The sequence below is a fragment of the Sorghum bicolor genome, chromosome 1 (assembly GCF_000003195.3).
Source record: "Sorghum bicolor cultivar BTx623 chromosome 1, Sorghum_bicolor_NCBIv3, whole genome shotgun sequence".
NCBI classification, from domain to species: domain Eukaryota; kingdom Viridiplantae; phylum Streptophyta; class Magnoliopsida; order Poales; family Poaceae; genus Sorghum; species Sorghum bicolor.
Genome location: NC_012870.2, coordinates 61,550,412 through 61,563,085, shown reverse-complemented (window position 1 = coordinate 61,563,085; position 12,674 = coordinate 61,550,412). Strand labels below are relative to the sequence as shown.

At 43.3% G+C, this 12,674-nt stretch overlaps 2 protein-coding genes across 6 annotated transcripts; one reads left to right on the top strand and one right to left on the bottom strand.

The window, feature by feature from the left end:
- On the top strand, window positions 2,506–6,208 carry LOC8066250 (peroxidase 70). The gene is made up of 4 exons (XM_002467611.2): window positions 2,506–2,876; window positions 3,140–3,331; window positions 3,718–3,883; window positions 5,629–6,208. The coding sequence occupies exons 1-4, from the start codon at window positions 2,598–2,600 to the stop codon at window positions 6,024–6,026; spliced, it is 1,035 nt and encodes a 344-aa protein (XP_002467656.1). The 5' UTR covers window positions 2,506–2,597; the 3' UTR covers window positions 6,027–6,208.
- On the bottom strand, window positions 7,988–11,880 carry LOC8063209 (uncharacterized isomerase PA2770). Of its 5 annotated transcripts, none has more exons than XR_002451346.1 (8): window positions 11,644–11,880; window positions 11,307–11,564; window positions 10,221–10,535; window positions 9,924–10,085; window positions 9,388–9,471; window positions 9,175–9,283; window positions 9,004–9,062; window positions 7,988–8,580 (listed from the first exon to the last, which is right to left on the bottom strand). XR_002451346.1 is itself a non-coding variant. In XM_002465036.2 (6 exons), the coding sequence occupies exons 1-6, from the start codon at window positions 11,671–11,673 to the stop codon at window positions 9,176–9,178; spliced, it is 957 nt and encodes a 318-aa protein (XP_002465081.1). In that variant the 5' UTR covers window positions 11,674–11,879; the 3' UTR covers window positions 7,988–9,175. The 5 variants fall into 5 exon arrangements, 1 of the variants encoding a protein (XP_002465081.1); XR_002451350.1 differs by having other exon boundaries at window positions 7,988–8,574; XR_002451337.1 differs by having other exon boundaries at window positions 9,004–9,283; window positions 11,644–11,879.

Genomic DNA, 12,674 nt, shown 5'->3' with positions numbered 1-12,674 from the left:
CTGTTAATTGTAGTATCATGTTATCTTTTTACTTAGTTGATATCCTAATTAATGAACATAAAAATAATGCAGTTTCTACATTAAAAGTGATCTTAGTATTAGTATGGCGTTGTGTCACGCCCAGGCTCCGTAAAATTTCTGGCTCCGCCACTGGCTTCATCCATGAAGCTGTTCTAGAAATAAGGGTTTGGTAAAAAAAAGCTCATAACAGCTCATGAAGCTGTTGTGAGCTGTACCAAACAAGCCAAGCAAAACGAATAACCATGTTCATACAACGAAAGAGAATGAGCGTTAATAATGAACATATATAGTGCACTCATTGGGTAACCTTTGGGATTGTAGTCCAAATCGATCTCTCAAGAGATCCTAATTAATATAATCATGGAGCAGCTGATATGCAGCACACTCCATAGCTTCTCGCCGAAGCGAGACTTGCATTGAATTTCAACTAACAACGAACAGCACAACCACGCACCGCATGTACATGCATGATAGGGAATGTGATCCTCATCATCTTCCTCTTGTGGCTGGCGGCTGTTCGTGCATGTGCATTTGCTGGGTGTATTTATTGAGGCGCATGACTACACGCTACTACAACGACTCAACACTACTATGGTGGCTGGTTTTTATTTTCCCCGAATGTATATATGTGCCATTCCTCTTGCATGGCATCTTCAATTTCTTATGGACTATATATATACAAATACTCACTAATAGAGTACCAAAGTGTATTTCGAGGTGCACCTCGTCTTTGCTTGATTGCAACGCATGAGCATGGCCGGCGTTACAAGGAGGAGCTGTTAGTTGCTAACACGCGCGGTACCTCCTCGCACTGTAGTGCATCAACTACCCTATATATATCAACCAGACAACCACCCTGCAAGATTGGGTAGTAGACTAGTAGTTCATGCAGTTAGCCCAAAGATGCAAGAGAGCAAAGGCTATAAGGCCTATGGGGGGGGGGGTGTATATATATCAACCAGACAAACCACTTAACCACCCAAGAATGAGAGGCAATTGTGGTGACGAATTGGACAATGGAGGATTCTTTTTCTTTTTAGTCGACAAGCCTCATCTGATGAAGTATTGCGGAGAACCACCAACAATACAGATATAGTCAAATCATGTACATATTAAAATTGATTAAAAGATAAATTAAATGATCTTGTGAAACCGATAGACGCTTCAAAAATTCAACTCAGAAGTTGAAGGACTCGTCAATAAACCATTCCCAATGTGCACGTACCTCTAATTTACAAATGAAATCTCTGACCAGATCAGCTTTAAACAAAGTAGCGCACACTTCAAGCATTACGTCTCTTTTTTTCTTTTCCCTTATTTTTTTAGTAATTCCCTTAAAATTTGTTGTAGGGGACCGAGAAAACATGTTATAGAGTTATGAGAGTTTCTACAACAGATTATGAAAATCTTGTCCCCTTTATCATGTGGGAGCCACACTAATATCTTTCTCTCTTCTCTTCTCTCTCTTTCCTCTTCCTCCCTCCCTCACCCATGCGTGTGGAGCATCCATGCCTAACGCTCTCACATCCTATTTTCTCTTTCTTCCTCCCTCGCCCGTGCGTGTGGAGCATTGGCACCATATGCTCGCCTGTGCTGTTTTCTCTTCCTCCCTCCCTCGCTTGTACATGAGGAGCCTCAACACCTGGCGCAACGGCTTCCTGACGTGGATGGCCCACACTCTTGTCCGTGGGGTGGCTCTCTGCTAGTAGTGAGGACGACCATAGATGTGGGGATCCGATGGTTGTCACAAGTACTTGACCGAATAAAGCGAGTTGATAGAAGTTATTGGTTCCTTCTCTCCATTCTTTTTGATAGATCAAGGGATTGAGAAATGGGGTTTAGAAAGAAAATTTATTAGAGCTAGTTTTCTACCAAATCTCGTATATATATGTGAGCGTCTGCGTCCGTAACTGGTTCTCGCAAAAAAAATCCCAATTATCATTAGTTATAGCTAGGGAAAGGAGATTGAGCTTTTCCAAGCTGATAGAGATGCTCATTGTTCATATCAAGTCGAGGGCTCTAGATAGACAACTTATACCACAACGAACCTAACCAACAACCAACTGTGTTAGTTCATCTCCTCCATTATCTAAAGATTCATTTGAAATTTAGACATTTAATCCCTCTATTCATCAATTGTTCTCTTATTTTAATCATGTCGCCTCATTCTTTAACCATCTGTATAGGTCATAACTCCCTTGGTTCCAAATTATAAGATATTTTAGCTTTTCTATAACATTTATGATTATACATATACAATATGTCTAAATATAAAATATCTAAAAAAGCGAACACCTTATAATTTGTAATGGTGGGAGTACCTTTGTAGAAAGCAACAGCACTATAATGCTAGATATGAACACAGATCTATACGTAATTGATACACGGAGTTTTGTCGACCAGAAGGGGGTGGTGCCATCTGATGTCACAATGTCATGCATTACTATTAACTAAGGAGGCTAAATGCCGATATTCCTTGTTGCCTATATATATCTATAAATGTAAGCTCTGGCCTCTGGCACTGCTCTGCAGTCTACTCCCAATTCCCAAACCAGAATTATTGGACGGTGCATGCCATGACACCCCTCGACTGCGACATGCCTCCTGCAGCTTCCTGCAAGAAGCGCCTCTCGCCGTCGCGGCCTCTCCCTAACCGCTGCTTGCTGATCTTGATCGTTGCACTGGCGGCCGCCGCCGCGGTGGCCAGCGCGCAGCTGTCGTCGGAGGACTACTACGACGCCTCCTGCCCCGCCGCCCTCTTCACCATCCGGACCGCCGTCTCGACGGCCGTGCTCCTGGACCGCCGCATGGGGGCCTCCCTTCTCCGCCTCCACTTCCACGACTGCTTCGTGCAGGTAATTAAGTCAGCGATCTCCCATATATCTGTCACCGGTTCGTCGTCTCTCCTGCGGTCGTCCTAGCTGCTAGATGAAGTTCATGATAAGTGTGGATTACTAGCTAGTAGCTAGCTGAGTGATCAGAAATCTCGGCCTTGTTCGTTTGAGCTTTATCTGTTGAATCTCACAAAAAAATCAACAAACAGTAGTACTTTCAACTATTGTTGTTCATCTCTACGGCTTTGTTTGTATATGCACGTACGTACGGCCGGGCGGCACAGGGTTGTGACGCGTCGGTGCTGCTAGACGACACGGCGAGCTTCACCGGCGAGAAGGGGGCGGGGCCGAACGCGGGGTCGCTTCGCGGCTTCGACGTGATCGACAACATCAAGATGCTGCTGGAGCTGCTGTGCCCGCAGACCGTCTCCTGCGCCGACATCCTTGCCGTCGCCGCCCGCGACTCCGTTGCACAAGTAAGCCACACCTCTCGATGGATCCATCAACTGTGTAAATGAAGGCACACACGCACACCTCTGTAATTTGGCCTACACTGTTTTACATTATTCCACTGAATTGATTTAGATAAATTCTGTTTTACTTGCACATAATTAATTGATGAGTCGGAAAATATGATCGAGCATGAATCTGTCTCAGCAGCCTGTATATAACAGAACTGAACAGACACAGATGATGCTCTCCGATCGATCGACCCACTTTATTTCCCACACGTCAAAAGTAGAAATATGAAATGCATGATTAGTTTATATCATATCATAGCAAAGGTCGAGCAGGCTAGCTTAAAAGTGATTCTCTGAAAAGAGAGGACGAAAAAGTTGATTTGATCAGCGTGTTGATGCAGCTGGGAGGACCATCGTGGTCGGTTCCCTTGGGCAGGAGGGACGCCACCACGGCGAGCGCGTCCCTGGCCAACAGCGACCTGCCCGGACCTACCAGCAACCTCAACGGCCTTCTCAACGCTTTCTCCAACAAGGGTTTGAGCAGCACCGACATGGTTGCCCTCTCAGGTACTTCACATGCATGCATGCACGAGCGAGGTAGCTAGGATCGATGATGCATCATTGACACATGTTACATGACTGAAGATTGAAATCGGGCCGACCTCCTTTTTCTCTGCTTCATGCAATGCATAGTACATATATAGCTAGATTCATTCGCAGCAGGCAGACTAAGATGGCGGATGGCACGTCCCATCATAGATCTTTGCTTTGCTTCACACTGCATTCGATCGGCAGTGCAGCTGATCAGCCACAGCTAGCTAGCTCGAGCACATGGTATGTCCTGCTAGTAAAAATAAACTAAAATGCATGAACAGGCAATTGATATCGACGCGGCACCCATTCGTCATTCCAGGCCAGGCACCGTGCGACCAAATGACTATTCTGCAGACGTACGTCGATATAATATCGAGGAAGAATGAAATTATTTCTTCATGTTTGAATTCAAATTAAGGTAGTTATGCCTTATATATACTAGGACATAGTGAGTAGCTAGCTACTACGCACTGTGTATGTACTCTTAGCACCTGAACGGCTATATAGTCTTGTGCACTAGTGAGGCCTTATTTAGTCCCGAAAAGATTTCGGATTTCGGCACTGTAGCATTTTCGTTTTTATTTGACAAATATTATCCAATCATGGACTAACAAGTCTCAAAAGATTCATCTCGTGATTTACAGGCAAACTGTGCAATTAGTTTTTATTTTCATCTATATCTAATGCTTTATGCATGTGCTCTAAGATTTGATGTGACGGGGAATCTTAAAAAAAATTAGTTTTTAGAATGAACTAAACAAGGCATGAATAACGGAGTCAGAATACAATTGTTCCATCTAAAAACAACTCTCAACGTATCAAGTACGTCCCGCTAGGTACGTGCACACGCACGCATGAATACGAGGCCTTGTTTAGTTCACCTTAAAAATAAATTTTTTTCAAGATTTTCCGTCACATCGAATCTTGCAGCACATGCATGACGAACTAAATATAGACGAAAATAAAACTAATTGCATACTGTAAATTGTGAGATTAATCTTTTAAGTCTAGTTACTTTATAATTAGATAATATTTATCAAATAAAACAAAAATGCTATAATCATGAAAATAAAAAAAAATTCGAAACTAAACAAGGCCCCAGTATTTTGTGCCCTGTTCTGTTTTCCTTTACTCGGTAGCCATTGTCTGCTTCACATCTCGACTTCATATGATTCCGCATGCAGTGCACATCATCTATATGCATATTTAATATATGCATACATCGTACTAGCAAGGAAAACGCTAGCTACATGCATGATGCATCATTGTTCGTTTGCATGCGCGTATCAGTTCAACATGGTGATGGACGACGACACGACGTCCTGTTGGTCTCTGTTCAAGCTAAAGTCACCACCTTTTTGCTCGCAACCTGACAACATTTGGACGCGTAGGCGTCACCTACCGAGTACTACGTGCATGATCATCGATCAGACGATCACAGCATCACGCGATCGACAGACCAACTACCAGCTGCTTCTACCACCATGCCTGCAGCAATCATGCATGCATGCATGCGACAGCAGAGCAAGATTTCCATCTCCATGCATGATTGCGTTGCGTGTCTCCACCGCCCACGGAGCCATTTTTTCCCTCTGTCATCCATCAGATTTGCATTGAAACAAACATATATCTAAATATAGTTTTGTATGTATGTTTGCACATTTTTCAATACGGATCTAATAAGGCAAAATAAAATTTACCCTCGTCACGCGTTGCAGGTGCCCACACCGTCGGCCGGGCGCAGTGCAAGAACATCCGGTCGCGGATCTACAACGACACCGACATTGACGCCACCTACGCGGCGTCGCTGCGGGCAAGCTGCCCCGCGCAGGCCGGCGGCGCCAGCGACGGCGCGCTCGAGCCGCTCGACGACGCCACGCCGGACGCCTTCGACAACGCCTACTTCGGCAACCTGCTCTCCCAGCGCGGCCTGCTCCACTCCGACCAGGCGCTCTTCGGCGGCGGCGGCGCGACGGACGGCCTGGTCAGCACCTACGCGTCCAGCGCCGACCAGTGGGGGAGCGACTTCGCCGCGGCCATGGTCAAGATGGGCAACATTAGCCCGCTCACCGGCACCGACGGCGAGATCAGGGTCAACTGCCGGAGAGTGAATTAATTAGCTAGCTCACAAACACATTGCATTGATTGCATCGTCTGTGTGTATATTTTGCAAAGAGGCAGAGAAGAATTGAAGTGGAGGTCTAAGCTCATATGTATACAACTATTGTATACTATTCAATATTATTTCGTGCAAATATATACGAAGTGACTTGATATTGTTGGAAATGGTTTAAGTCACATATATGCTCACGGTGGATTTGGTCAAGAAGAATGAGACAAAGATTGGTGCAACCCTTGTGAATACATATTATGAAAAATGGCATATAAGAGTCATGTAAGCTCAAAATATTGAAATAGATTTTACCTTTGATCTCGAGTATGAACTATCAAGAGGGATGCAGCATTGAGTGTGTTGACAAGTGTTAGTGCTCAAACTAACTAAACCCAAGTGATAACTTGAGAAACACTTGTCACAACACTTGCACATGGTGGTCATGGAGCTTGTTTTTAGTTGGGATGGACAACCCAATAAATAAGCTTTCCGTAGAGTTCAAGATCATCGAAACAAGAGTTCGCGGTGAAAAGTTATCGTTGTTTTAGGTGAGCTATTCTGGTTATTCGAGGGGTCAGAAATTCCAATTGACTTTCCGGTCAAGCCTTGTAGAATTCGAAAACTCTGGTCAGGATTTCAGGTTTCTAGAACTGCTAGGTTCGAAAATTTAAATGAATTTTCAACAACAAAAATAAATTTATTTTCTAGGATTAGAGTTTCTGATCTAGGTTGAAATTTCTAGTTCATATAACTTTTTCATGTGTAGTTGTGCTAGTTTTGAACTAACTCTCATAGGGATCAAAATTTTTGATGGGGATCAAAAAATTTAATCCTAGCTAGAAAAGTGATATAATGGCTAGCTTTGGTACCCTCTTACTCCCATTCACTCCATTCAGCAACTCCACCTATGAAGAGGATGCTTCCACGACTCCTGTATTCCGACTAGCGACTAGAGAGCCATCATCTGTAAACATCTTAGCCCTAGCATAACCTGGTGTCACCGTGGGATCACATTAGGCCATGCTGGCATTCTAGAGGCGGACAACGATGTACTATTAGTGGGACGAAAGCAAGCCATCGATGGAGAACCCTACCCCTCTTCGTCATGTGGGCTCCCTATGCGCCGCTCCCTCTCTAGTGACTAGATCCATGGAGAACAGGGATGGAGGGCTCGGCAGCTGGTGGATCCCATGGTTGGCTCCCTTCCTCCCTCCCCTCCCTGGCCAATTCCTTCCCCTCCTATGGCGAATCCCCTCTATTGTGGTGCATCCATTTCATGGGCCACATGGTGTTGCTGTGGCTCGGCAGAGGGGCCACAGGCGACAAAGGTGGCAGTGCCACCAAGCTGTGGCGCGAGAACAGTTTGCCACTCTTGGCACGAGCGCAGCTCCCCGACCATGCCTACCCACCGCTCGCCCGCTCCATGGTCTGTGTGGAGGATGTGAGGAATAAAGGTTTGCCCAATGATGAGGAGGTCACTCATGTCACTATCTTCTGATAAAGATTTAGGGAGCTTTTGTTCAAGTGCTACTGCTAGAGTGGAACCAAAATATTAGCCCAACAAAAATAGGATGAGCACACAAATCAAAAGTAATTTGGGTGCCCTTCTAGAGTTACTCTAACTTGTCTCCAATCTCACTCCTAGGCACTAGGAGTCTAAGACGCAACACAAGTTTTCTTCACATGCTAATTGCATAGGGAGAACCGCATATTGGAAGCTCTGAGCTAGATGTATAGTTCTCATATGAGCGAGAGCCTGTTTGCTAGTCTGAAAAGCCACGACTGAAAATATTATTTATTAATTTATAAGTTTGGGTTCCAATACTCACAATCCTTCTAGAAGGACTGATAGCCCTTCTGCCCATACTTCCAAAGAAGTCCTGGACGTATAGAGCCCTGTTGTAAAATATGTTGTCAACGGATAGGACCCTTACTTCTTTATCTCTCATGATCAACACGGTATATGAAAATAAAGAACAAATAGACATGACACTAGATACAGAGATTATTCTTTATCCCTATGAATATTGGTGATTACAACATAAAGCTCTCTATATATAGCTCTACCAAGGTCTAAGAGTTTTGATAAGAACATACATATAAACGGACTAGAATTAAAATTCCTCTGTATATCTTACAACAAACCCACGAGGAATATACTGATAGATGCCAGGCAGCAACGTTGGCCACATCCAGAGCAAAATGAATGCCTGAGATCAGTTGCTTGGGCCAGAAAATTCTCAGACCGCTGTCACGACCTGGCCCTGGGCCTGTAATAGCTTTAGGGAATCGGTTGTGGTTTGGGCCTGCGTGCCTTTAACTGTGTTCATATATACTCTTGGCTGCTGTGTAGACAGTATGGATGATGAAAGATGAACTAATCTACTACCTCCAAAAACCTTGTGTTCTTCTCTCCTTCCCCATTCTTCTTTAGAGAAGGCACTCCCGATCTCGCCCTGCCGTGCATGTGACCCACATTTACCTCAAGGATCATGACCACCACGAAGCAAACAGCCATCGATGCCTCCATACTTCCGAATTATATGTAGTTCTGCTCCTGTCGAAGTTTTTTCACACTGTCAAATGCTGCTTATGGCCCAACTGCCTATCCATGATACTGGAAAACAAGGCCTCTTCTCTTTGAAAATAAGGCAACGTGCATACAGGGACATCAACAGGGCAACGAGTAATGAGATTGAGATATATAGAATCTGCTGTCACTCTACCAATGGAAAACATCTTCATACATACAGGGACATGAACAAGGCAACATGCAATTTAGAAGGACGAGTTACTAAAATGGCAAATCCAAGTTACACATATACAAATGTACTATTGTGAAGTTGTGAACCATTTAACCTTCTATGCTATTGATAAATAGAGTTGTACTTGATTATGTACTCCATCATCCCAATGGATCAGACAACACTCCTGCCATTTATTTCAAAAGCAAAAGAAAATAAAGCTCTAGGAAAATTACCTTCTATTCAGTATATATCCTTGCATGGACAGGATAGGCCATATTGTACCTTGAATTATCTAGATTCAATTGTTGGGCAGGGGAGTCAAACATTTCCCCACCAAACAGAGTACCTATTATTCCTGGGCACAGTTACACATTCTTTTTGCCAACAATCACGAAGTAACTTACTCTAGGCATGAAGTGTGCCAACCATGACAGTTATAGCTTCTCCACGGATTCGGACCCTCTGAGTTTCCTCATCCCACTGCAGATATAGTGTTCCACTCCTTGGAGAGGCCTGACAAGTGACAACGTACAGACAAGATGTATATGATCATGACAAGTTGCAATCTGGAGGATGCTATCAATGGATCAAATACTTCCAAAGCTTGTGCTCAATACCATGAAAGCTGTCATGTTATGTTTCCCCAGCTTCTGACCCCAGTAAGGTGCCAAGGAGCAGTGTACGCTAGCACAGACCGGGTCCTGACAAAGAAAAAGGGAGAAAATGGGACGTTACGAAAAAGCTTTCCTTTTCATCAATGCCTTATGTAATCTTCAAAGCATACACAGTGCAGGAAGATGTTATCATCGATTCTTTGATGCCATTGCAACTTTTTTTTGAAGAAGCGATGCCATTGCAACTTAATAAGTGGGAACTCGGAACTGAGTTCGTTCCCCAAGAGTACATCTCATGCTGATACAGAGTTTGTTCATACATCTCACTGCCGATAGAGAAAATGGTTGTGGCTATTCATGAAACACTTAAGTTTAACTCAGGATGATAATATGGTTATTAATGGATCAGTTGACCAGAAACTGTTGATGTAAGATTCCTAATTTCAACATACCTTTTGAGGAGAGATGGAAGATTTGTTACCAACTGTAAGAGAGATTATCTTAGTATGATGGAACACATGTTTATATTGCATTATTACCTCATTTATTCCATATTTTGGGCTGAAGAAACGAGTGACAAAATCATAGCTAGATCCTTCACGAGCTGGACCTGTAATGGCAACGCCTCTTACAGGGCACTGGACTAGTTCAGCAACGTTAGGACAAACATTTTCAACTTCATCACATGAACTAACTTCCACCTGAAGAGTTCAAAAAGTGCAGCCAACTATTAGAATAAAAGAAATAAACTTGGAGAGGTTGCAGTTAAAACAAGAGTTTTGATTATGAAATGAAATGGAGATTGGATTAGTGGAGAGAAGGATGAAAGGAATTACAATGAGATCAGAAAAAGCAGAGACGGCTTGCAGCTCATTAATGACAGAAGCACCATTTAGAGTATCAGGAAGCGAAAACACCTCTGCAGAATTGCATTTTACCACCGGGATAACAGGAAAATCCAATTCTACAAAGAACTTTGAGCAGGTATGCTGTGCAGGAGAATATAAATTGTTTCTACCCTTCGACCCAACAACTTTCTTAGCTGTTAGACGTCCAGATTTTGCCACAAACTCTATAGCGTCACACTCCACAAGGCCAGATGAGATTAGGTAGTGCGCAGCAGCTAACGTCCCATGGCCACAAAGTTCACTCTGCACAATTAATAAAGTCAAATACGATTTCTCCAATAGCGTCAGATCAAGAGTATATAATAATAACAACAAGACTGCTTCTACAGAAGTACCAGAAGGAAATTCTGTTTCATGAAAAGAACACTGGTGTACAGGATTATGGTGGATGCTTGATGCAACTTTAGATGGCACCAGGAACTACAGCATTATTGTGTAAGTGGTCTCGAATTTTAAATTATTCAAGTGCCAAGAAAAGAAAGCCTCACTTCCTGTTATCTGAAGGGGATAAATGACCATAGTGAGAAAATCTCTTCAGTAGTTACAAGCAACTAAAGGGATATCAGAAGTTGCATGGAAACATAATGGCATGATAAAAGTTGCAACAGTACACCTACTTATTTATAACACTAAAATACCATACCGTATATCAGTCAGAAATCAACAAAGTTCTTCTTTGAAAGAAGCAAATAAACATATGCGCATCCATAACATCTTATGAAGGCCGCCCTTTGCAAAAAGAATGGATTATATTTCCTAAATATGCTACATTGAAATTTGGCACACGACACTAAAGTGAACCATCAACAATTCAGTGTTGCACAATGAGTAGCATCATAAACTAATCGGACAACATAAATATGGCGTAGTGTTGCGATTAACTAGAACTCTGTGCCTAAGCGAAATGCCTGCCATATTAGTTCTTTGTGGCTCGTGATACGGCTCACCGTGATTCCAATGTTAGCAGGTTCTCTAAGACAAGAAAGTGGAAGATTTGCGACGGAAACAAATCACCTCACGAACCGGAGTGAACCAGCGGATACGGAACTGGGGAGTCAACGCCGTAACACCATCCCCTGCAGCATCCGTACCGGCACCGGCGGCACCGAAACGGACCAGGAACGCGGTGATGGGGGTGTTGAACTCTGCTGCCACCGACTGCATCCACCGCTCGTCCAGATGGTCTCTTGCGGCGCCAGCGTCGTCGTCGTCCTCCAAGAGGCAGACGGCCGCGGAGTTGCCCTTGAACGGCTCATCCGTGAAGGCATCAACCTGGAGAGACAGATCAACATGGTAAAAGAAATGGAGCGAGCTAGACAGCTAGTTGGTGATAGAGAGCTTTGCGACAGACCACGGCGTATCTGAATGCTCTCTTCGGCATCCCGTCGAGCACCTGGGGGACGGAGGCGGAATCGGAGGACCTGGAAGGACACGAGGAGGGTTTGACACTTTGACTAGCACAGCTATTTTGTTGACACTGAGTTCCTTACTAAACTTGGACGCACAGCTATTGTGTCCGTCACTATTACCAAACTACCCTTTCTGCGTATTCTACGGTGTACTACCAAACTACGTTTCTTCTGTCATTTTGTGCATTCTACGGTGTAATTGGTTGGTTGTATATGTCTAGCTAAATTCGTGGGATATAATTCGTGGGACAGGAACCAATCATGCCGTGCTCCGGCAGAAAAAGTAGAAACGAATATGCTCACGCTTCTCTTATCCGCTGTACTTTTTCTGTCAGTCAGTAGTGTTTTTTTTTTACAATAAATCAGCCAATAATAATTTCAGTCATGACTTTTTCAGACCAGCGAACGTTGATGAACATTTCTCTAAAACCGGACTCGCTAGATGCATACGCTTACTTAACTTAACTAATGATGTTATTAGTGTATGTTTAATACGTATCAAGTAATTAATATTGATGCATTTCAAAGAACCTTAATGCATAATAAGATAAATAACGACTTTAAGAATACTCTAGCACAAAATAATTGTGGCCATAATTTTGTAAATATTTTTATCTCATATAACATATTTGTATAGGTAATCGAGCATCATCTTTTTTCAATCCAACTAAACAGTTACCTATTGCATATGCCCGACCTAACTCAGTGGAGCCTCACTGGATTGATGTGAGATAGGCTAGAACATGCAAATAACCAAGTAGGTCCCTAGCTAGATTCATTGAACAACATTTGTCGAGACAAGAGCTGGCCAAATGGCTATGTTTTCTTGAGGAAATCCAAATGGCTATGTTAAGAGCTTATAAGGATCAGCTAAGGTTATTAGTAATTAGTTGGTGCTATTAAATAGCCTAAATTACATGAAGTTGGCTACCTAGTTGGCTAATAACTGGTCAAAGGCTTAGCTAGACAATGA